A 22,755-nucleotide genomic window follows, 5' to 3' on the forward strand; every position below is an offset into this window, starting at 1 on the left:
CCGCTAGTGACGAACAAATAAACAGAGATTAGCGCTCACCACCCTTCTGCTTGCAGATAACATCTCTGTGGACTGATTGAGGAAGAGGAGATAAAAAGTTCACAGTATCGTATCAGGAGTCATTCATGGAGCTCTGACGCAGGACACGGCTCAACACGAGCCATTGCATTTGAATACGCTGGCTGCTCGGTGCATTCCAATGACTTATTAATTCACCGTTACAAGTTTGAAAGCATAAATCAGATGATAGCATCAACGCTACCTTCGTCATTTGACCACATTGTGGACGAAATGTGGTCAGAAGAAATTGGGGAGGTTTGACAGCTTTAAATCAAAGACACAATGCAACTTCCCTGTTGAAAATAATGTTACTACAAGCCACGTGCCCTAAGATGCCTGTACTCTCCTAAAAGTAGAGGTGACATACAGTGAAATAGGAAAAACATTTTTGGACAACATATTTTTTTTATAAACTTTTACTTGCCCAGGTAGGTGGCATGAGGTTGGAGCATTGCCATTGTGTGCAGACGCTCAGACGCAGACGGTGAGCGAGGACACGATGTGGAAGAAAGGAGGGGTTGACTGTCAAACTCCTCTCATTGCTGCTTTGAGGGACCAGAACACTGTCTTGAAACAGATGCGTCTCTTTGATGTGAACATGCCAGGCTGTAGTATTTGATGTATGATACCCTTCTATCCAAGTGATCTCTTTATTTAAAACCCCTCACATCTGAGGTAATGCCCTATAACTCACTTTTTAATATCTGAAGTCAAACTGGATCAAAGCAGATTAAAGCGCAAATCATATATGTTTGTGACGTTTCGAAGAAAGGCACTTAAAGGGACGGTTCACCTAAAAATGAAAACTTTTCATCATTTACTCATCCTCATGTCGTTCCAAACCTGTTAGAGCTTTTCTTCTTAGGAACAAAAAAGACATTTTATATTTAAACTAGAAATTCACCGATACGTACATTTTGGCCGATAACGATAGTGCTTGAACGTCTGAAACCAATTGCCGATATATTGGCCGATATACTGTATCTACAATTTGATATAACATTTATGAGACTGAAAATCCATTTTTTCACCTGAAAGTCATGTACCAAAGCTTTCTTTAAACTAATTGAAGATTCTTTAAAACTTTTCTGGTGTAATGTTTATTTGATAGACAATTTAAAGTTGTTCTTCCAGAGTGACCCAGAAAAGTGTTCTCAATAGCCACAGGGCTCATAACAGAAAGCATTCAGACAGCAGTCGGCTTCAAACAATATGCTTGTGTTACTATAATTTATACATTCATAAATATCTACATACCACATCAACAATGTTTTGCTAATAGCAATTGGCGTCAGGGCTCTTTAAGAATCGGCTGAAAACACATCTCTTCCGTCAGCACCTGACCAATCATTTCCGATTTCTATATCTTTTCGACAATATCTAAAAATAACAACAAAAAAACATGCTTAGATAAACTTAACTTGTCTATGTACACTGTAGTAGGCTTTGTGAGAGATGTTTTATGGTTCTTATGCTTTTTGTTGTCCTAATGTTGACCCAATTGCTTACATTGTTTGGATAAAAGCGTCTGCTAAATGACTTAATGTGAATGTAAATGAATGATCATGAAAGAAAGACAGTACTGGTATTTGATTTTAACTGTGCAAGTAGCTGAAGTTGTTCAACCTGAGTACATGAATAATAATTTATCAGCTATGATATATTGGCCTAAATTTTATTATCGGCCGATACCGATAACATTAAAAAGATCATTTCCTGTGCATCCCTAATTTGAACACCATTGGTCCCGTTGTATGGCCACAAAAATACTGAGAAATTTCTCAAAATATCTCATACATGAAATGAGGGTGAATAAATGATGACTGAAATTTCATTTTTGGGTCAACTATATCTTTAACTTAAACCACAGGGGATATGGCAACCAAGTAAACTCTACCTAGGTGTACCAGTACATCGTCCTTTTTATGGGACGCAGATTTTGGCATGAATTGCTTTAAGTGGAATTTAAAGCAGATGCAGGGGAAATGAAAGAGAAAATGTGTCTGGTGTTCATCTAAGAGTTTAATCTACCGGTATGGTAGATGATGTCACATGATGGACTGGTGACACAAATTAGTTACGGAGCTTGTACTGCATATGAAATACTAGGAACTATGACAGTGTATGATTTTAATCATTGGATACAGTCAAGAAGATATCTGGGACGGGACGAAAAGCAACAATAACGACATTTGATTGTTATAATGTATTATACATGTATAAATCTTCAATCCCGTAAAAAAGCAGAAAATGTAGAATTCATATAGCACTTGTATATACACTTCACCTACATTAAAATGATATTAGAAGTGTAATAAGTCAGTCCTTAGAGATAAGCCAAAGTCCTGGTAAAAACATCCATCAACAACGGTTAAAAACAGAACCACAACAATTCTTCTTGATCACCTTTCAAAGCCACTTCAAGAATCCATCTTTATCTGATCTTAATGATTTCCGCATGACCTGTTACATTTATGGTGTTTCGCATTTGTAACACTGGAGGGAAGGTTAGAAGGACTGAGGATCTGACTTCAGAGTGCCAAAGACAAGAACCAGGTGCTACGGAGAGCAGCTTCTCTGTATGTCGATATTAATAAAGCATGTGTTAAAAGATCCTGCTCAGAGCATGTGAATATAGTGGCCAGCAGAAACGTCTACAAACGCACGGTTACAATGGACATACTTTAAGCAGAATCCATTTGTAGACTTAAAACTCAACTCATCCAAAAAAAAATTGTCTTTGTGTATCTTCAATGATTGTCACATAAACACGAACTTCTGCTTGTTAAAACATGTTAACTAAGTTAAACTATCCACTATTGCCAGCATCTAGCTGGTGTGATTTTTATTCCCATAACTTCTTTAACAGGTGTAAATCATTGAACTGATGAAATGTATAACATATTTAGAAACAAAAAATTGAACGAGACTAGTTACTTTTTTTAGGCGTCTTTTTGCCTTTTACTTGTAAAGCTCAGTTAACGAAGTGGGAGAGAGAAGGGGGTGGGTTCGGGAAAGGACCACGAGACTGGAATCGAACTAGGGTCTGCGCCACATGTCGGAGAACTTCCCACTGCGCTATCTGCTCCGAGGAGACTAGTTACTTTCTGCCATGCCATCAAATGATATCCCTTCCTGGGTTGCACGCAAAACGCAGACACAGCTGTACTTGTTTTTTTAAGTCAATACTTAAATCAATAGTCTAACAATAGAATATTTTTTTAGGTTAATCTATAAGATTTAACACCAGCATCTCTTTTCTCTCTACTATGCATGCACTCTGAGCCCTCAGGTAGTCTTCTAAATTCCTGTTTGGAATTTCTTTATTTTAGCAGAACAATTCTGATTTTTATTGACACAAAAAAATGTTTATGTTATTCCAAAAGGCTAAAACGTCTTAAGCCATATTGCTACAATTTACCGCAATAGGACATGAATGGGAATATCATTTTAATAAAATAAAATTTCCAAAGATAAAATATTATTAAACCAAAACATCACATTTGGTATTGGGTGTCTTTTGACTGGTTGGAGTGTTATCCCAAAACAACCAGAGGGATAAAAATAGATGTTTGTAAAGGGTTTACAGCCAGGGTACAAGAACGCTTTTTCTTCCCAAAGAAAATCCTTAAAATCAATGGTTCTTAAAAGAAGCATTTCTTCTTACTTACCTTTTATACCCTAAAGAACTTTCTTCACAACCAACAAATGTTTTTTGTTCAACAGAGAACAAACCTTTTATGAAGCAAATAATCAGACTTCACTTTCACTTAAAGCAGATACAAAATAACGAAATCTTACACTCCATCAAATGTTCATTTTTTAAACTTAAGTCACCTTCATATTGAAGTGCGATTCATTCATTTTGAAAGCCCCTCTCGATGACGTTTAGTGACCGAACAAGATCTGGCAGACATGATGGGTGAAAAACATGGCTGGCGCATTGGGACGTTTCATCTCTGTGCTAGAATCAAAGTAGAAGGTGAGGTATTCCTAAAAGGGTGAAGATTAACCATAGGTGTTCCTCGTTTACAGCAGAGCTACTGCATCTGGAGGCCAGCTGGGTTTCAGGACGTACGGTTAGTCGACCCTGCGTGGCTGCTGCGCACGTTCGGATGAACTAGGAAAACTTACATTATGAGAAACACAATCCAGATTGTGACACGAATCGGAGATGTTTTCGTGTCTTTGATGTGCTTTCTGCGCGAGAGCACAGAGTTTTGATCAAGAGTTTCAATTCAAAGTGATTTATAGGCGTTTCTTTCCTGTTTCGATGGAATGGTTTATTAGAGACACTGATGTAAGAACAATACTGTTAAAAATAAATATGAAATTGTGACAACGTACATGATAGTCTAACCACAATAACTACAAAAAAATAATACTAAAATGTCACCTATACCATAGACAAAGCATAAAAAAACAGGAAACAATCAATATAATATCTAAACAATGGATAGAAATGTTAAGGACTATTGAAACGGCAATGAATTCAGTACAATTTACATGTTTGTTTGACCTTCTAGACAGCAACCCTATTGAACAATTGCCCACATTTCCAAACAGTAGAACGATATTATGTTGTCACAGGAGATATTTTAGGATAACTGAATAAAAACTTTTTCTGTTGATATTATACAATAAATAATGCTTCAGGTTTTCAACATAACCAAACAATAATTTATAATCACATTCTGCCATGGATTTGGGCTTACAGAAATGTTCCGGGTTGAATACCTGCACGACAGGGCCTTATATCAATCAGTGTTTTTTGCATTTTGTATAAATAAAATTATATTTATTTGGTTCATTTTGAGTTTTCGTCCAATGAATGTCACTCTTAATACCAATGTAGGGAGGCAGAGAGAGTTTATAACCACTGTAGCACACAAAAATGTACTCACGCTCATGTCTTTCCAAACCTGTATTACAGTTTTGCAGAACAAAACAAGATATTTTGAAGAATGTTGCTAGCCTAACAACAATGCCCTCCATTGACTTCCACTGTATGGACACAAAACCACTAAGACATTTCTCAAAATATCTTCTTTTGTGTTTCAAAAAGGAAATAATAATACAGTATACAGATTTTGAATGACACAAGGTTGAATAAATGATATCAAAGGGGAAAATATATTGATCATTATGCTAAATAATATCACAATTATTGTCAATACAATTATATTGTGACGTCCCCTATGTGAAGTTATAAAAACTATTGAAAATATTGTTTTAGGAAGAGAATAAGTATATTAAACCCTGAACATTAATGTAGCAATTTTAATCAAAATGTCATTATTAAGGCAAGTGAGGCAATTTGAAAATATCACATTTTATCCGATGACTATTACCCAACAGGAACAGACATTTTAAGGACTGGGAGAAACATTGAACGGACAAAAATAGACACTAAATAATTTATTTTCTCGTTACCTTCCACAAAGTTAATTCGCATTATTCATATTTTAAAACAGACCATATAAAAATGCTCTCGTAAGACTCTGAGCCCTGAACCGTACAGTGATTTTATGAGGAACGATGTGCATCTTGCAAGTAACGTCCAAAAACAGTCCATTGGGTGGTCCCAGTGATCCATTATTGTGTTTTTTGTTTTTTAATCTTCTCCTCCCCTTTTCTCCCACTGTAACAGAAATGTTTCCTCCCGTCTACACACCTGCAAAACCACTTAGGCCTTCTTCTCCATCGACTGGTAATACTCCTTGAGAACAGACCAGGCCTTGGGCGCCATGAAGCCTTCCGGAGGGTTCTGGCCGTCGCGAGCCATCCTCCTCATGCGGGTTCCTGAGATGAAGTCATAGTCCTGGTGGCTGCGTAAAACGAGACGACAAGCAGTCGAATTAGAAGAGGGATTTTAATATGGGCAAGAAAAGGGACAGCGTTGTGCCCGGTGTGATAAGAAAACAAAAAGAAATATGATCTGGGAGCTTGCGTCAGAGAGAATAACCGGGTGCTGTACACTGGCTCTTTGTTCGCGCCATCGGATGGAGCCACGTATTCTATTCTGAAAGACCTCTATGATAAAATATGTTCTCTCAAGTGCCTCTTACACTACATTATTCCCTACTGCCTTAACGGCTGTTTTCTACGGTGCGAGGGTAGATGAGGTAAATACACCGACTTAAAGACACAAAAATGTAAACTACAGGCCCATGCCATTACATCCAAAACTTACGTTTTCATTCAAACAAATGCCTCGAAAATAAACAGTGTTCGAAAAGTCTGATAAACAGAGATAATTAGACTCCAACTGAAGAATAAAACTCAACCGCTAGTCTAAATACAATCCTCAGTGGCTCCTGCGAACAGAGTTTATTTGTTAAGGATTAGTTATTCTTCAATTAAGAAGCAGACGTTAAGATAACATTCGCAGAGTTTGATGCGCTTATAAACGTGCGCCGTTGCGCTGCGCATTCCTGGTCGTAATTACGACTGTTAAACGGCAGTGTTATTTTGTGGTGGTTTTTCAGCTATGCGTTGCATCTACACGAACAAATGCTTTATATGGGCTTATAATGTGGAACGCAAAAAATGGTGTAAGGGAGGAAAATCTTGCATTTATTCACAATAGTAAACTAGTACATCATGTCCAGAACGACTAAATGGTCAGGAACAGTAAAAATGTGCATTTTCGAATTTGAAATATTACTAATAGCACAAAAAATACTACCGAGTTGACTGTGCATTAAAGAAAGAAGCCAAACCCTATCCTATCCAATGCAAAAGGAGCTTGGGGTTGGGCTGAGGGAATATAAAACACCCTTTAGCCTGGTAAAACTCTAACCACAGGATTAAAACTAGTGATAATGATAGTTTACTATTCAATACTTATAGCAGTTTTTAGTTTATGAAAGTACAATTAGAAGTATAATGTAAACGACTAAACCATTTTGCAAGACGTAAACACTGATCAAGAAACACTTCCTGTTTCAGTTTTGATGGTTTGTTCTTAAAGTCACCAGTAAATATGTATTTAATTGAACTTAATTTTAATTTCCTTATGGAATATTATAGTGCTTTTTATATTTAAAAATATAAAAATGATTTACGCGCCTTTTTAAATATTCATGTGTCCATGATCTTAAAAAAAACTCAAACCCCCTGACTTCCCTTTCTGTCACCAGTCATGGTGCGAGGCGGGGCTATCAGGGACTCTTCCCCTCCCCTCCAGCTACATGTGGTTGAAGTGTCAAATCTAAAAAAAAAATTATTATTATTTCAGAGGTCATTTCACTGGGATATATGTCATGATATGAAGTCTTTATATTTAACATTCTAACATTTGTGTTGTGTTAGATAAAAAGAGAACTGAAGGAGAAGTGCTTCAGAACCTGTGCTGTTAACATCTTGCAAAAAGGTCTATAAGGTCTGAACAGTCTTGCAAGATACAAGTTGCATTTTAAAAAGTTCATGTCCATTGGGCGGTTAAATCATTGAGTAGCAACTGACTAGCAAAACACAACCTATCCACCATCCAGAACTCCTTAGCAACCCCACAGTGACATCCATGCACCAATCACATACAAGCAAATGTTTAAATGTAACTTCCACATACTACTTGTCATTTAATTTGGATGGATCCAAAACGACTTTTGTTTATGGAATATTATCACCATTCCACCTGGCAGTGACTTCAATGGGGTGAAGGGGTAAGACACATAAACTCCAACTCCACCGAGAACAGTTAATACGCGTTTAAATGAGAAACAGCTTGGACTGATTCGAGACACTTAAATGGCTGGCAATTAGGCTCAGCATCCATATTTGTCTCGATTTTGGCCAGGCCCGACGCCCTGCTCGAGGAGCAGACGGAACGCCATAAATTTACTAAGGCGCCAAGCGGGACTCTTTGAAACTCAGACGGGGTGCGAGGTCCTGCCCCCGTCTCCCCCCGCTGTCACAATTTTGCTTTACTTTACCTATCAAGGTGATGAACATTTTCAGGATGGCAAGGCATTTTGTTTAAGGTCTAGTTCACCAAAAAAGAACATTGGGGCATCATTTATTTACTTCCACCCCCTTTACAAATCCCTTTGACTTGTTTCTCAAGAACACAGAGATTTTATTACGGTTAACTATGCGTTTTTCTATACAATGAACGCAAAAACGTGTTTCTCACCTATCTCACAATGAATGCTAGTGAGAGTAAATTATTCAGAAAATAAACAATTTGGTTTGTTTCTCTCACTATTGCATGGCTTTGTTTTTTTGGGTGGTAGCTAGGGTGTCACTAGGCAGTTGCTAGGGTGTCAGCATCCTCAAAATGTGGACTATAACTGAGATGCAACTTGTACATTTTGACTGGTTGAGTTCTCCGCACTTTATGGGTAAGTTAAACTGACACTTTAATTCTTCATGGCTTGGATGAACATTTGCATTAAGTCTTTGTTGTTCTGTCTGTCATATTTACTGTGTGTTATGTTGTATGGTTTTCATCAGGGACGACTGAGAAGCCTGTTAACTTGATAGCGTAGCCCACTAATAATTGAAAGACGAGACGACGGGAAATGGCATGATTTTCGTTAATCATCTTCCGGGGGATTTGTACACAGCCAGAGGAACACTGGCACATCTCCATTTCTGCTTGACATCAAAGAAATTTGGTAAATGCACATGACAAAACATTTCCTGCCATCGTGCTTGAGAATCGAAAACGGCTGACATGGATGTTTCAATCAAGACGAGCAGTAAGAGACTGTTTGAACAAATGTTCACACACAACGTCGATTTCCATATCTGTCAACACACTGTCACTCTTTTCAAGTTTGAGAGAATTATCTGCCCATCTGGTCATCTAAGATTTCGAACCGACAGTGTGGTTAAAGTTCATATTGAAAGAGAAACAAAAACAACAGAAACTCACTTTTTGGGGTCGTAAAAGTCCATAGCCTTCTTGACTTTATTGTAGGCCGCCACTTTGAAAGGCACGATCTCCAAAGAAATGAGACCAGGGGCCATAGTGAGGACTTTGGCTCCGTGGGAGGGCTCATAGAGGTCTTTACCCGTGTCCGGGTGGGGCATTCCTGCTGGGTCACGGCCCACTATGTAGAAGTTGGCCCCAGCCACCATCCGGGCCCTGCAGTGCCACTGCACCTGTTGGAAACAACAAATTTATATTCAATTTGGAGCAATGTAAGTGAAATAAAGACATATATTTAAAATAGAAACAGATTTTTCAGCAGAGTAAATTTTATTTCCTCGCTCCATATTGAAAGAATAGTGATAATACTTAAGAAAAAACAATATACAAACATCTGTAAAGTGAGAATTTAGATGCCAATGTCAATCACTGACACAAATTCAGGGTTAAATATGAGAAAGAATAATATAATAATCGAGTCCCTTCAACTGTCAATACGCATCTTGAGATGAATGAAATCATCTCTCAGATCTTGAAACTGGATCCATGATCACTACCAGCCAGGCTTATTGTCTAGTGTGGAGTCATAACTCAATGAGGCGAGCGAGTCCTTCCTGCAGGCTGCTTTAGTCTTAGAGAATCCGTCTGCTCCCAATACATTTTTAATGTCCCTCGCCACATGATTAAAGAACAGCAGACGTCAAAATAGCCGCGGAACACCAGCAGCGATTTTCGCAAGAAAAAAAGCCTTCGATCTGTGCTTACCTATGGACCAAAGAGCGACGCCACTGATGTGTGTCTAGATCCCTATTGGCCAGTCCCGATATGCATGATGCCCACAAAATGAGGCCCTCGCTTTGTCTTCCGCCCCCGGGACGAGTTAGGTGAAACGAATCAGCAGTGTATTGTACCACCAACAGCTCACAAAGGAATGGGCCGGGCGCAAATTTCCTCACCACTAACTTTCCATTCAACAGTTCATTGGCTTTCTTCAAATGCTGTTTTAATTATCGTTCTGAGCAGATTTGGCTCAGCTTCTTTAGAAATTCCTCCTCCAAAACACTGCACGTATTACGCAATATGTGAAGTATGCATCATGGCATGACCAATTTGCCACATTTTTGACATACTCTACCAAATTGAATATCAAAATACAATCTACATCAAAGGCATACAGAAATATACTTTATATAAATCAGTTTAAATCTCACACTGACCTCTGTGGGCCCGGCGTACATCATTGGCGATGGGAAGATGGCCACTATGGTGGAGTTTGGGTCGAGCAGCCCCTCCTCCAGCACGGCGGCATGCTGTTTCATGCGCCAGGCCAGTGGCACGTCGTCGTCTTTGGTCCAGCCGCCCAGTGGGTGCAGCAGCAGCACGGGCCGGCGGTATCCGCGCTCGACGAGACGCCGCTGCGTGTCCTGCATGAGCAGCGCGTGGCCGTTGTGCACTGGGTTCCGTAATTGGAAAGCAAAGACGGCATCTGAACACGAGAGAAGATTGCATTTTTGCTATGTTACATGATAGTAGCGATTCGACATCACAGATAAAGCATGTATTATTTTAAGTGAGTAAAGCAATCGTTTTATGCAAATAACATTATGATCATATGATCGCAAACACAGCACTAGTTCATACCTGCGTTCATCTCTTTAAACTTTTGCTTGAGTTCAGTTGGGGTGAGTCTGTAACTATCCAGCCCGTCGTTCCAGTAGATCCGATCCAGAACCTGGAGATCTCCACCTACCAGCCAGTCTCCACTCTCCATCACCATCTGAGAACAGAAAAAACCATCAAACCTTAAGGAATAGCAACGATCTGATTTTATTCCCATAATAGTGTCATACACCTCTGCACCTTCTCTCCTTTCCATTTGAGGCACAACGAATATTAAAGAAATCTGAAAGCCATCTGCATTCAATAACATATTTAACACCTTGATGTTCTCAAAATATGTAGCTTAGACAGGAAATGGCCATATGACTGACATCTAAAGTGACCAATCAGAATGCATTACACAACTCTCTGAACAAACTGAAGCAGACACATCAAATATAATAGACTCAATGAACTTGACTGGACTTCTCAATTTTGCTTTAAATTATTTCTAAAATTGACTCCGAAACCCTCTAGATGTGCGTCTATAACATCACGTTAAAACGTTAGCCTTTAAAGAGGTCCTCGCTGGCTTTTGCTTGAGCCGCTGCCTTGGCCGGGGTTAAAAGCAGTATTTCATGGTATCAAAACCGCAGCTCACAGCAGACCTGAGGCTGCTTGGGCGGAGAACAACGTCTCACGGCCTCTCTGATTTTCATCTTTTGAATTGACTTGAAAGCAGTGCTGGTGGCTTAAGAGCTTTATGTGAAAGTATGTGATCGTATTAGGCAGTCTTGGAAAGCTCTGACAGCTTTGAATGTTAATAAAATGCTTCATGGTCTGCTTTTGCATTTGAAGACTAAACGCATGGGCAGCTGTCTGTTGTTGGCCACGGTAGGGCAACAGTAGCGGCCGTTTATATCATTTATGGGGATCTATGTGTGTTGACACTGGATCGCATTTATTAAATAAATCCGCTCGATCAATAATAATAATATTAATAGACAATAATTAAATACTGCTGGAGGTAAGTAAACATCACTGGGCTGTTCAATCAGAAATAAATAACGATAATGTATTTCATTTACTGTATATAAATTCTCCAGGGCCTGGGCATCCAACATCACCAAATGTACAATGTTATATCAGCTGAGAGTTGCAATAAACAGGTAATATGTACTGCAAATGAAGCAGTGCGATTAATCGTATTTGAACCATATTAACGATTTACGACTCTCACGATTAATCACAATTAATTGTCTGAATATTAATGCATTACTAGCAAGCCCAAAACATGATATAGTCGGAAATGGTTCATTTACGGCGTTGAACAGCGGTCGATTTCAACATCTATTAATTGTCTTTAAAGTGTAATAAATATAAATAAAGATTAATCGCGATAAAATTTGGAGCAAATTAATTACGATTATTATTGTTCCCAATACCGTGCAACCCTACTGAATAATATATTCCAACATGTCAAAAACTGTGATTCTCCCTGGTTCTTGTGAATCTCATGATGAAATATGAAAACTAGTCCCGAGACAATGAGTAAAGCAAAAAAGGCTGACTTAAAGTAGTCTTTAACTATTGCACTTGAACGAACACTGGGGATGGATTTATTTTTGATTCGAGACAGGCAGACAGGCCGAGCCAGTCCACAGTCCGAAGACTCCGTGTTGGCGCCCATTAGGTAGAGCTAGAGCCATTAAAGTCCACCTAAGCCCACAAGCCGTACTTACAGATGGAAACAATTGTGCAGTATATACTCTGTGAGATCTGTAATAGGAAGGTCAGGGGAGAGCAGGGGAGGAAAGCGCAACCTGACTAAACACAGTTTGAACACAACGCGAGCCGAGAAATCCAACTTAAACACATGTGTGAAATGAAGGAGGTCAAAGAATAAAGAGATTACTAAAGAAGGGATATTGAGAGAGGGAGAGATCGGGGGGTGAAAGAGAGAGGCTGAGACCTGGGTGTGAAATAGAAAGCGACCTGGGAATGAGAAAGAAAGGAGAACGTGAAACACCTGAGGTGAGAGAGATTGAGCGTGTGAGAAACCAGAGTGTGAAAGAGAGAGACCCGGGCGTGAAGGAGACGAAATGAAAGAGAAAAGAGAAAGTGGGAGGTGAGGGAGAAAGAGAGACTTGGGGGTGAGAGAGACCCCTGGGGTTGAAAGATAGAGATCTGTTGGTGGAAGGGAATGAGGGGAGAGGGTGAGAGACCTAAGTGTAAAAGAGAGAAAAGTTGGGAGAGAGAGAGAGAGACTCTTTTATTGTTTATATTGAGATGTATATATAGGTACTTGTATACTTTTATTTTATTTTGTATGGTAATCTGTATTTGTGCATGTTTATATGAAATTCTTCTGTGCATTGGCTATGTAAAAATTGAGATAGTGAGAGAGATAGAGAGAGTGAGATCCAGTGGTGAGACAGGGACACTAGAGTATGAGAGAAAGAGATTGAGACAAGTAGAGAAAGTCTGAGAGTGACCTGGAAGTGAGAACAAGAAGAGAGAGCAAAACATCTGGAGTGTGAGAGAGAGAGACCTGGAGGTAAAAAAGAGATCAATAAATGGTGAGACATTGGGAGAAAGATTGGAGAGAGAGCTGGGAAGAGAGAGAGAGACCTGGGATGCGACAGAGACTAGGGGAAGAGAAAGAGAGATGGGTGTAAAAGAGAGAGAGGGAGATCTGCGGGTGATAGAGAAAAAAGACATTGAGACATCTAGGGTGAGACAAAGAGGCCTAGATTTGAAAAAGATTGATCTGTGGGTCAGACTAGAAAGAGTGAGGCACCTGGGATGCGACAAAAACTAGACGGAGTGTGAAAATGAGTAAGACAAGTGGAGAGAGTGAGAGAGAGACCTGGGTGTAAAACAGAGATCTGGAGGTGAGAGCAAAATGGAGACATATCAAGCTTATAGCGTCAGTGTAGAGAGATTCAAAGTAGGGAAGAAAGGAGACGGGAACCGGAAGACATTTAAACATTTAATCAAGTAATAACAGCCGCCGGCCCCTCACGGCCGACTGCTGGCGAACAAAACAATAAATACAAATTCAAACATGTTCGGGCCCGGTCCTCTCTCTTCGACGGTCCGGTCGCTCGTTCTCTTATATGCTCCCGATCTCCTACGTGATTCAAGACCGGTGCGCGCACAGCTGGCGCTCATTAACAATTACTCACCGGACTCCAACCACAGTCTCGCCCCGCCTTCTCCACTACAGTCCGTTTCTAGCAGACCATGTTAGTCAAGCTTGCTCAGCTCATCTCATCAGCTGCAGCTAATCAGTGTCAACCAATAGTGATAGGGTTCCCTAACCCAGAAACGACGCTCATTATCCGAACATTAACCATAAACTGATTGGATTTTAATATTAAATTGGAATTTAATAAAAACACAGGCTGCGTCTCATTTCGAAGGGTGTGTCCTCCGGAGGTCCCGTTTGTCCACCGCATATGCCGGAGAAAATGAGACAAAGCTAAAAAGTTAACACGGGTAGGTGAATTATTTTTCACGGATTTATTTGTAACACGCAAACACCAGCCTAACGAATATATCAACAACAGCGCCTGCATTCACAAATGATAACATTTTCAGGAACCTGCAGCGTTTTGGACAATGGATAAACTCCAAAGCATAAAATAAACAAAATAAATAATTATGACAAAACGAAAACACAGAAGAACCGGCAAAGTTCATTTCCATCAGAAAGTTTTTTCATCAAATAAATAAATGCGGGCCTACCTCAACCCAAAGCTTGGCTAGTTTTTATTTAACAAAGTAACATGTTTACGTGATGTGGGAGTCTTGGGACAGTCTAGAGCCTATTGACAGTTAGACCCGCAGCAGAAAACGTTTCGTAGGGCATTTACACCAGGTCGCACACATCTGCACGCTCTGTGAGTTAACGCACTTATAGCATATTTGTCCTTCAGCATACAGAAAACTAAAAAACATGTCTGATTTAATAGTTATTTAAAAATGTATTATTGAATTATTATTATTTAAAAAATATTATTAATATTATTTAACCTAAAAAACCTTAAAAACCCACCCCCTTCCCCAACTCCTCCTCATCCGACTGCATCACCAGGTACCTTCTATTTGATCTTGTGTGTATTTCTATGCCTCTTCCCTTGTGACAGTTATGAATTCTCTTCTAAGTCATATCCATTAAGTATATTCAATCTGCATATCACTATCGTGTAAGACATGTATATCTCTGAAATTAATTGCTTAAATAACTGTTCTGGTTCACCAGGTTGGGATATTATTATTGCTGCACTCCTGCTCTATTCATCCAAGGCTGCGTGGACAGGCGGAGAATCTGCCCAGAACAGTTTCATTCCGCCAATTTTAAATATTGCTATTGTTTAAATCTTTAACGGTAGTAGTTCTGATAAAACTGGAGTTAGAGAAAGAGACAACTGAGAATGAGAGAAAGAGAGACACCTGGGTTTGAGAGAGAGACCTTCTTTGCCACAGACCTGCCAAGAGGGCAGCTTGGTTCTGTCTATTGTCAATGGACGGTCCAAGGAAAGCTTGGCAACCAGACCACACCGGGACTTATTAAAGCATTAGGTCAGATGTTCTGCGAGTTGCCTTTGACTTCACCTTCACAAATATTAAATACGTGGAAAATAGTTTCTTTATAACACTATTACAAAGCACGTTCTCTGTGGAAAATGTGAGTGTTGTTCGCCAATGCAAAAGTGATATTGTTTGCTTTCTACAGTAGACATACCTTGCATAGATATAAAGTACGTCTATGAGAGCAGTTTGAAGTTTCATTCATGTCTGGGGTACGAATGGTATGGGATGAGTTACACACCAATATAATATTTAAGGTTCTGACCGTAAATATATTGCTCCTCACCATTAAATGCTGCGATTAAGAAACCATCAGACATCAAAATGTTCACCCCGTTCCAGACAGATGCACTAATGCTGAATCACTGCGATTCTGCTCTCATATTAACATGCATGTAGTCTAAACAAGGCTCTCATTCAAGGCGCCTTTAGAATCGGGACTTTCCAGGTGGTTTGTGAGTCAGAAAGGAAGGAAGATGACGGGGAAAACTCGATACAGGCAGATGTTAATCCTATCCAACATCTTACATAAGTTGACAAAGGTAATACAACACACATTACAGCGCAATTTTTTCTCATTATATTGACATTGCATTACATTGGAATGCTCCGCCCACCAATAAATCTCATTGGTCGACACAGGCATATTTTAAACATACTCTGATTGATTGTGACAGGCTGCTGGAAACGTTTGTGTTGCGTTTGGTCGATCAAGTTTTTTGTCAACCAACTGTAAACTGTTTTGTCCTCACCTTAATGTAAGGGTGATCTTTGGAAGTGGTACCCCACTGCCGGGCACAACGCTCTTCCTTGCGATGCTCATAGAACTCCGGGTTGCGAAGGATGGCGACTCTCCGGCCATTGTAGAGAAGCGTGAACGCTGTGCTGCCGTCCAGGCGTTCCTTGTCTGCACTTGAGACGGGCAGGACCACCGGCACCGACAGGTTAATAACCCCACCTACGGAGGTCAAAGGTCAGACACACCAAATACATCAGCCACACCAAAGCTCCAAGCAATCGGCAACTTTTCAAAGGGCTCTAGAGGGGAGCCGTGGGTACGTTGACGGATCTATGAGTGGGGGGTATGGGACAGATTGGTCGTGGGGCTTTATTTGAGGGGAGAATGTGAAAGTGGCAAGTTTTCTAGGAAAGTAAGAGGCTTGGCAGATTCATTGGGTCCTACACCTTGATTAAAGCAATATGAGCGGCAAGCTTTTAAAATCCATTTAGAGGATAAAACACACACACACATCATAGAAAAGCAGCTGGTTTCCATAAGACAAAGCCATGAAGCATCCCATTTCAAATGAAACTAGCATCAGGCATCGACACACATGGGCCCATACAAATCAGCTCAGTTGATTCGTAGATCGATGTGGTCCAAAAATGATTCAATCAGGCTCATTGGAAAGATCAAAAAAATAATACAAGGTGTGAAATTCTGTAACTGAGTATAATGAAACCCGACGTCATTATTTCTGCCACATCTGAAGTCAAAAAACAATTTTTCATCCTAATAGGCGTCTGCGTGTGAATACCTTGAACATAATACATTTTGAAAACTAGGCAAGACAACACACAGCAGGCAGTAAAACTATATTGACGCTTTTTTGGAAACCTATGCTTGATGTGGGAATTTGCTCTAATTATGCAATTCTATAAATGTGAGGGCCGCATTTCTTTTTAAAAACCGCTTTGCAGATTTGTCGAATTTGTAATCAAAAAGGTTTGAATGGTTACATTTTTTATACAGCCAAACTGCTTTGAGAGCGTATGAGGAACAAAACCTCAGTCTCCATTAAAATTATAAGAGGTCTTTTAATTCCACCACTAATTCTACATTTAAATTCCACTTTCAGTCCATCCAGATACACTCAGTGTTTTGCGTTATACGCTTGATTGGATTTATTTTGTGGTCAAGTTGCTCTTTTCCGAGAGCTTTACCCAGATTTACATTCAGGCATTTCACAGACGTATACCAGACAGTATGGTTGAAATGTTGGTAGACTACCCATTAAGTTTAAACGACATTCACGTCGACAGTTATAAAAATCGGAGGAGGTCATTCTACTTTTGGCTGCTGGTAGGCCTTACGGCTGGACAACAGATGGACTACAGTAAAGACCTGTATACATCTCGTGCATGATTGAAATGACTTTTTCAGGAACACAATAAGGTTCTCAGTGGTTCTCAAACTGGGGACCGGGGCCCACTGGGGGGCCCCAAGATTGATCCAGGGGAGCCACAGATTTTGTGTTATTTTATGAATTATGGAAATTTATCATACATTTTATGCAATCAAACATAAAAAATAAGACCCCTACCAATAGAATTGATGTTCCATCTTTGTATAACTGAATATGTTTTTTGTCAAATTAAAATTCAGTAACAATTTACATAAAGGTACCTTTCATAGAGCCATTTATAAATGTGTCCATTAACGATTAATAAGTCATTTGCAAATACATTATAAAGCAGTTTAACTGCATGAATATAAAAAGGGATTCTAACGAAACAACTGCCAAATAGTGAGCATTTTTTAAATCACATGTCATAAATGCTTAATAAATGTATTTATTCATGATTTATTTGATTCAAATGCAGATTAATTATTATATTGATATTTTTTGCAATATAGGCTTTCATACTGGACACTGTAGGGTGTTATGCTGTTTTTCTTATACCTGCTCACTATTTGGCAGGTATTTCGTTAGAATCCCTTTTTATTCATGCAGTTATAACTGCTTTATAATGCATTTGTAAATGACTTATGAATCATTAATGAACACATTTATAAATTCTTCATAAAGGGTACCTTGATGTAAAGTGTTACCTACAATTATACGTTTAAGATTATACGTTTTATTTGGGGGGCTGCAAAGGGGCCTTACAACAAAGAGAGTTTAAGAAACACTGCCTTAGCTAACGTGAATTAACAATAAATAATATAATTTCACAGCATTTTTCTGAGCTTTGTGCATTTAAGTAAATACAAATAAAACAGTTCGTTCATGTTTGTTTATTGTGCCTTGAATAAAAATGTTCACAGAAACTTTTGACTTTAAAGATGTCGAAGTAATAGAAAAAAAATCAACGTTAACTATGAAGAACAAAGAATTGTTTAGTTTTACTTCATGCTAACTAATATAGTTAACTGAACTTTGTTGGAAAGTCTTGCAACATTCTCTATACGTAACATTATGGGTCCCAACAACTTTCCAAGACTTGTTATAAATTGTCAAAACACAAAGTCATTACTTGTTATTGCATAACTGATATAACCTTTGTCTGTAATAAAAAAAAAGAAACAACAATGATGTCTAGATGCTTTCAAAAATGACTGTATGTCACTCAGCAGAATATTACAAGCCCATTGCACTGTTAAACATCGCCCTCTAGTGTTACGTCCACAAAAACATAACTGGCAATGTTATCTGTTCCTGTACAAAGCCTGTCTTTACAGATCATGTGTGTTTACTGCTTGTCAAGATCATAAATGTAACTGTAATTATAAGTGAACTCTTACCATCCAGAAGACAGTTGAAATGAAGACACTGAAGGAACTCTCTCTCTCTCATGAAACCATTCAGAGGAGTGGCCCAGCCCTCGGCGAGCACCTGGACCCACTGCATGTCCACCTTTATGCAAAGTTACACGCTTTATAATTCAATGCTGGATGTGAAAGTTTTACCGCCATGCAGATTATGTTTCAAATTCAACTGTTTTAAGTTCAGCACATTTCAATGGTACAACGAATAATTGTATATGCAAAGAAAAGTACAAACAAACTGACTTAAAACTTATCTGTATCATTACGAGAGGTCAAGCTTTGTAATGATCTGAGGTTAAGGGACCTATGAGGATTTGCTTTACCTTTGTGATCTCTACAGCTGGAAGAGTCTCTGCGTCGGCCTTGGCCAAATCCAGTTTGTTCTCCGGCACGTAGAGCTCTTTTACCTCATAGGACGCATCCACAGGAACAATGTCCTACAGTAAAAGTAAGATCTTCAGTAGTTAGTTACGTCCACAGTCCCAATATCTTTCCTGAAAAAATAGAAGCTGTAGCCTTTCAAGAGAATCTGTCTGCTTGTTTAACCAACATGTAAGGACAAAAATACATGCATGGGACACAGTCAGATTCACAGCACATTACTATAATGGTTAGTGGGGATGTAACGATACACAATTCAATCCATAATGCTGGGTTCACAATATGAAAGTATCACAATATTTTAAAGAAAATTTACAAATGGAACCACAATACCAAAACAGCGTCATTTTCAAAATGTTAAGAATTATCATATAAAAATTTTGTTGTATACTTTTCTTGTTATAGAATTGACAACATTAAAAGATTAATTGAACCTTTGATATGCCAGTTTAAAAAAAATTGATCACTAAAAAAGGAAACTTATTTTATAAATTTATATTTTATAATTATTGTTTCTGCCCTGCTCATGTTCACTTCAAACTATTTTTGTGAATTCATACGTGATGCAGGTCACCAAAAGCACTGAACAGACATCATATCAGTAAATAAAGTATGTATTTCAAAATATCAAACCACGATATACCGTAACACTCGTAAGTACGTACCATTTCTGCTCTTTAGATCATGATCTCTGAAGAAGATAGCGCTATGAATCAGCATTGGTGTCAGTGAAGTGAACGTACCCTTTCCTGCAGGAGATCCAGGAGTTGTTGGATGCACTCGTTCACACTGCATGAATCGGTCTTCAGCACCAGTTCTGGAGCCTCTGGCTTCTCATACTCAGAGTCTATTCCTGTAAAGCCTGAGGACATCAAAGGAGTTTTTATAGCTCAATAGAAGCAAATGCATGCTGTTATTAACAACACACCATCGTGGGATTGATTCCCAGTGAACAGACAAAGTGAAATTGAAGTAATATTACGATATCATACATTGATGCTACATATAAACCATTGCATTACATGGTTGTTAATGATGTACCTCTGATTTCTCCAGCTCTAGCCCTCTTATAGAGACCTTTTACATCTCTTTGCTCGCACACGTCCAGAGGAGCATCCACAAACACCTCAAAGAACGGCAGGCCGGCGGCTTCGTGAATCTTTCTGGCATTCAGACGGTCCTGTAGAGGAGTATATGATAAATCCAATTAAATGATTCCTAACAAATACATCAATATATCAATGTTATATTCCTCACCCTGCTGTACGGGGAAATGAAGCTGGCGATGCACACGAGTCCAGCATCGGCGAAGAGTTTGGCCACCTCAGCGATACGGCGAATGTTCTCCTCGCGGTCTTCAGGGCTGAAACCCAGGTTCTTGTTGAGGCCTTGTCTGATGTTATCTCCATCCAGCGTGTAGCAGGGGATGCCGTGACACACCAGGTACTCCTCGAGCGCCATGCTGACTGTCGTCTTCCCCGCGCCGGATAAACCTGACAACACAGGAGAGAATTATAGCAATCTGAGTGTGCATTAATGTAGTGTATATTGAAGATATATTTGTATCTATGGGGTCAGTTGTTTTAAGCCATCCAGACTTTTTTTAATTTGAGAATAAAGGAAGTACCTGAAAGCCACACAGTGCAGCCTCTGAAGCCTCCTCTGGTTCCCACTACCTGTCCACGCTTGTTTCTGCTCACATGATGGGCTTGATAGGTCACATTTGTAGCTCGCTGCTTACCCTGTATAATAAACAGTGAACACATTTACTACATTTATTCGTAACCGTCTAGACAGGATATCCAGAAAGACAGATAGAAATAGAGCAAATGATCAAGAGACAGCAACTGGTTATTTATCCAAAGAAATAGTAGTAATAACCAAACTGCACGTGCATATGATACCTGGGTAGACAGCTTACTACTGTACGTTTTGAAACGCAGTTAATGTATGCATTTAATTATTAAACATTTTTGTTCATGCATTTATGACAGCAGAGCCCTCCCAATCTACAATTAAACATTATTATAAATTAAATGAAAAAATAAAATCAACAAATGCATAATCCAAAGTGTGTTACGACACTGTACTGTGTTTTACATCAGCAACACAAAAATCCCTCAATGTGCAGCAGCTAAAGTCTACATACCCAGCTCTCGGGTGCATTACTTAGTTTCTGCTTCTTATTCGTGTTGCCAGAGGTCTCCATTTAAGATATTATGAACCGCTAAATACACCGTTGGTAAATAAGCTAATAAGGAATGTAATATGTGCGGGCAGAAGTTATTTTTATGAAACCGGCTGATGTGTGTGAACGTAGACGTCCAAGAGGAAGCGTAGCGGTACAGACGCTGCAGCACAGGAAGTTACGGAATGCCACCCGCCTCCTGCGTACCCTGCGCCTTTCTACTAGCCAATCAGCTTCGTGGGAGGAACTTCAAGTAAAATCTGATTGCACAGTTGAGATGTCGTTCAGAAGTGGTTGACTACAACAAACAAGTGACGTGCCACCACGGGCCAGTCTGGTGGGGATAATGAAAGCGGTCACTTGTCAAATTTGCTCTGCTTTTCAACTTATGTAATTTGTAATATTTTTTATTATTTGTGTAACCCCTTCTCTTGTTTTTTATTTATTTATTATTATTTTTTGTCTTGTCTGTTTCGAGCCATGGTAATAGGCTCGAAAAAATAATGTTTTTATTTTCTCCCTTTTCATTAATCAAAGTGTTTCTTAATGTTAAGTTTCTGTTGTAACATTGTTTTGTTATAACAAAATGTAAAATAAACCATAAAAAAGCGTTCTTTCATGTGCTCTGTATTGCCACCCAGTGGAAAATATTGTGCATAATGGGAGTACCAAACATTACTTAGTACTTACGTAATTAAACTCCCTCTGTTTTTGCAGTACATTCTGTAATGGGTGAATTGGTCTAGACCATTGCCCAATGTGTTAGGGACTTGAACTATAGCCATATCAAAATCAGTGTTGGGTAAGTTACTCTGAAAAAGTAATGAATTACTAGTTACTCATTACATATTCAGTAGTGTTATTAGATTACTGTCCAAATTACTCTGTCCAAAAAGTATTTAGTTATTCATTACTAATTACTTTCTATATCCTACATCAACCTTGATTAGTTAAGTGATTCAAGGATAGACATGATACGGCTTATTTAATTCATTCAAATAAAAAATATTATTAACTGACCAAAGTATTACAAATGTGAGAATTATACATTAAAGCACAGATTTTAAAGTAAGACTTTGAATTTTGATGTCAATTACACTATTGAACAGGCATATATTTCACAAGGTATTTAGTTTAATTACATCAAAAGTAACTGTAATTAAATTACAGAAAACATGAGTAATCCCTTACTTTACTTTTTCAAGGGAAAAGTAATTAAATTACAGTAACTAGTTACACCCAACACTGATCAAAATTATACTTTAAATACGTGTCGTTAAATAAAACAGTGCTACAGAAAAATGTAATACTTAACCAGAAGTAACAGCTTCGTTTTATACTTGATTAACATTGGTGGTGTATTTGAGCTTGTAACGTTAGTCTGCGAAGAACTTTGTCATTTACTAGAGAAAAATCATCCTGAGCAGGTTTTCCCAGCCTTAAATCTTCGAAAGCTTAGCGATATAGATATTAAACGTTGCCGTTTTAAGGGTTTTGTGCTTT

At 38.8% G+C, this 22,755-nt stretch overlaps 1 protein-coding gene across 2 annotated transcripts; it reads right to left on the reverse strand.

The window, feature by feature from the left end:
* Window positions 1-5,465: 5,465 nt before the first annotated feature.
* papss1 (3'-phosphoadenosine 5'-phosphosulfate synthase 1) lies at window positions 5,466-22,742 on the reverse strand. 2 transcript variants are annotated; one of them, XM_056770407.1, is made up of 12 exons: window positions 22,568-22,742; window positions 20,692-20,806; window positions 20,322-20,557; window positions 20,106-20,244; window positions 19,808-19,926; window positions 19,007-19,120; window positions 18,660-18,771; window positions 15,886-16,091; window positions 10,580-10,715; window positions 10,156-10,424; window positions 8,942-9,171; window positions 5,466-5,888 (listed from the first exon to the last, which is right to left on the reverse strand). In XM_056770407.1, the coding sequence occupies exons 1-12, from the start codon at window positions 22,601-22,603 to the stop codon at window positions 5,747-5,749; spliced, it is 1,854 nt and encodes a 617-aa protein (XP_056626385.1). In that variant the 5' UTR covers window positions 22,604-22,742; the 3' UTR covers window positions 5,466-5,746. The 2 variants fall into 2 exon arrangements, with proteins under 2 accessions (XP_056626385.1, XP_056626378.1); XM_056770400.1 differs by lacking the exon at window positions 22,568-22,742 and adding an exon at window positions 21,214-21,405.
* Window positions 22,743-22,755: the final 13 nt, after the last annotated feature.

The sequence above is a fragment of the Triplophysa dalaica genome, chromosome 2 (genome assembly GCF_015846415.1).
Source record: "Triplophysa dalaica isolate WHDGS20190420 chromosome 2, ASM1584641v1, whole genome shotgun sequence".
NCBI classification, from domain to species: Eukaryota; Metazoa; Chordata; class Actinopteri; order Cypriniformes; family Nemacheilidae; genus Triplophysa; species Triplophysa dalaica.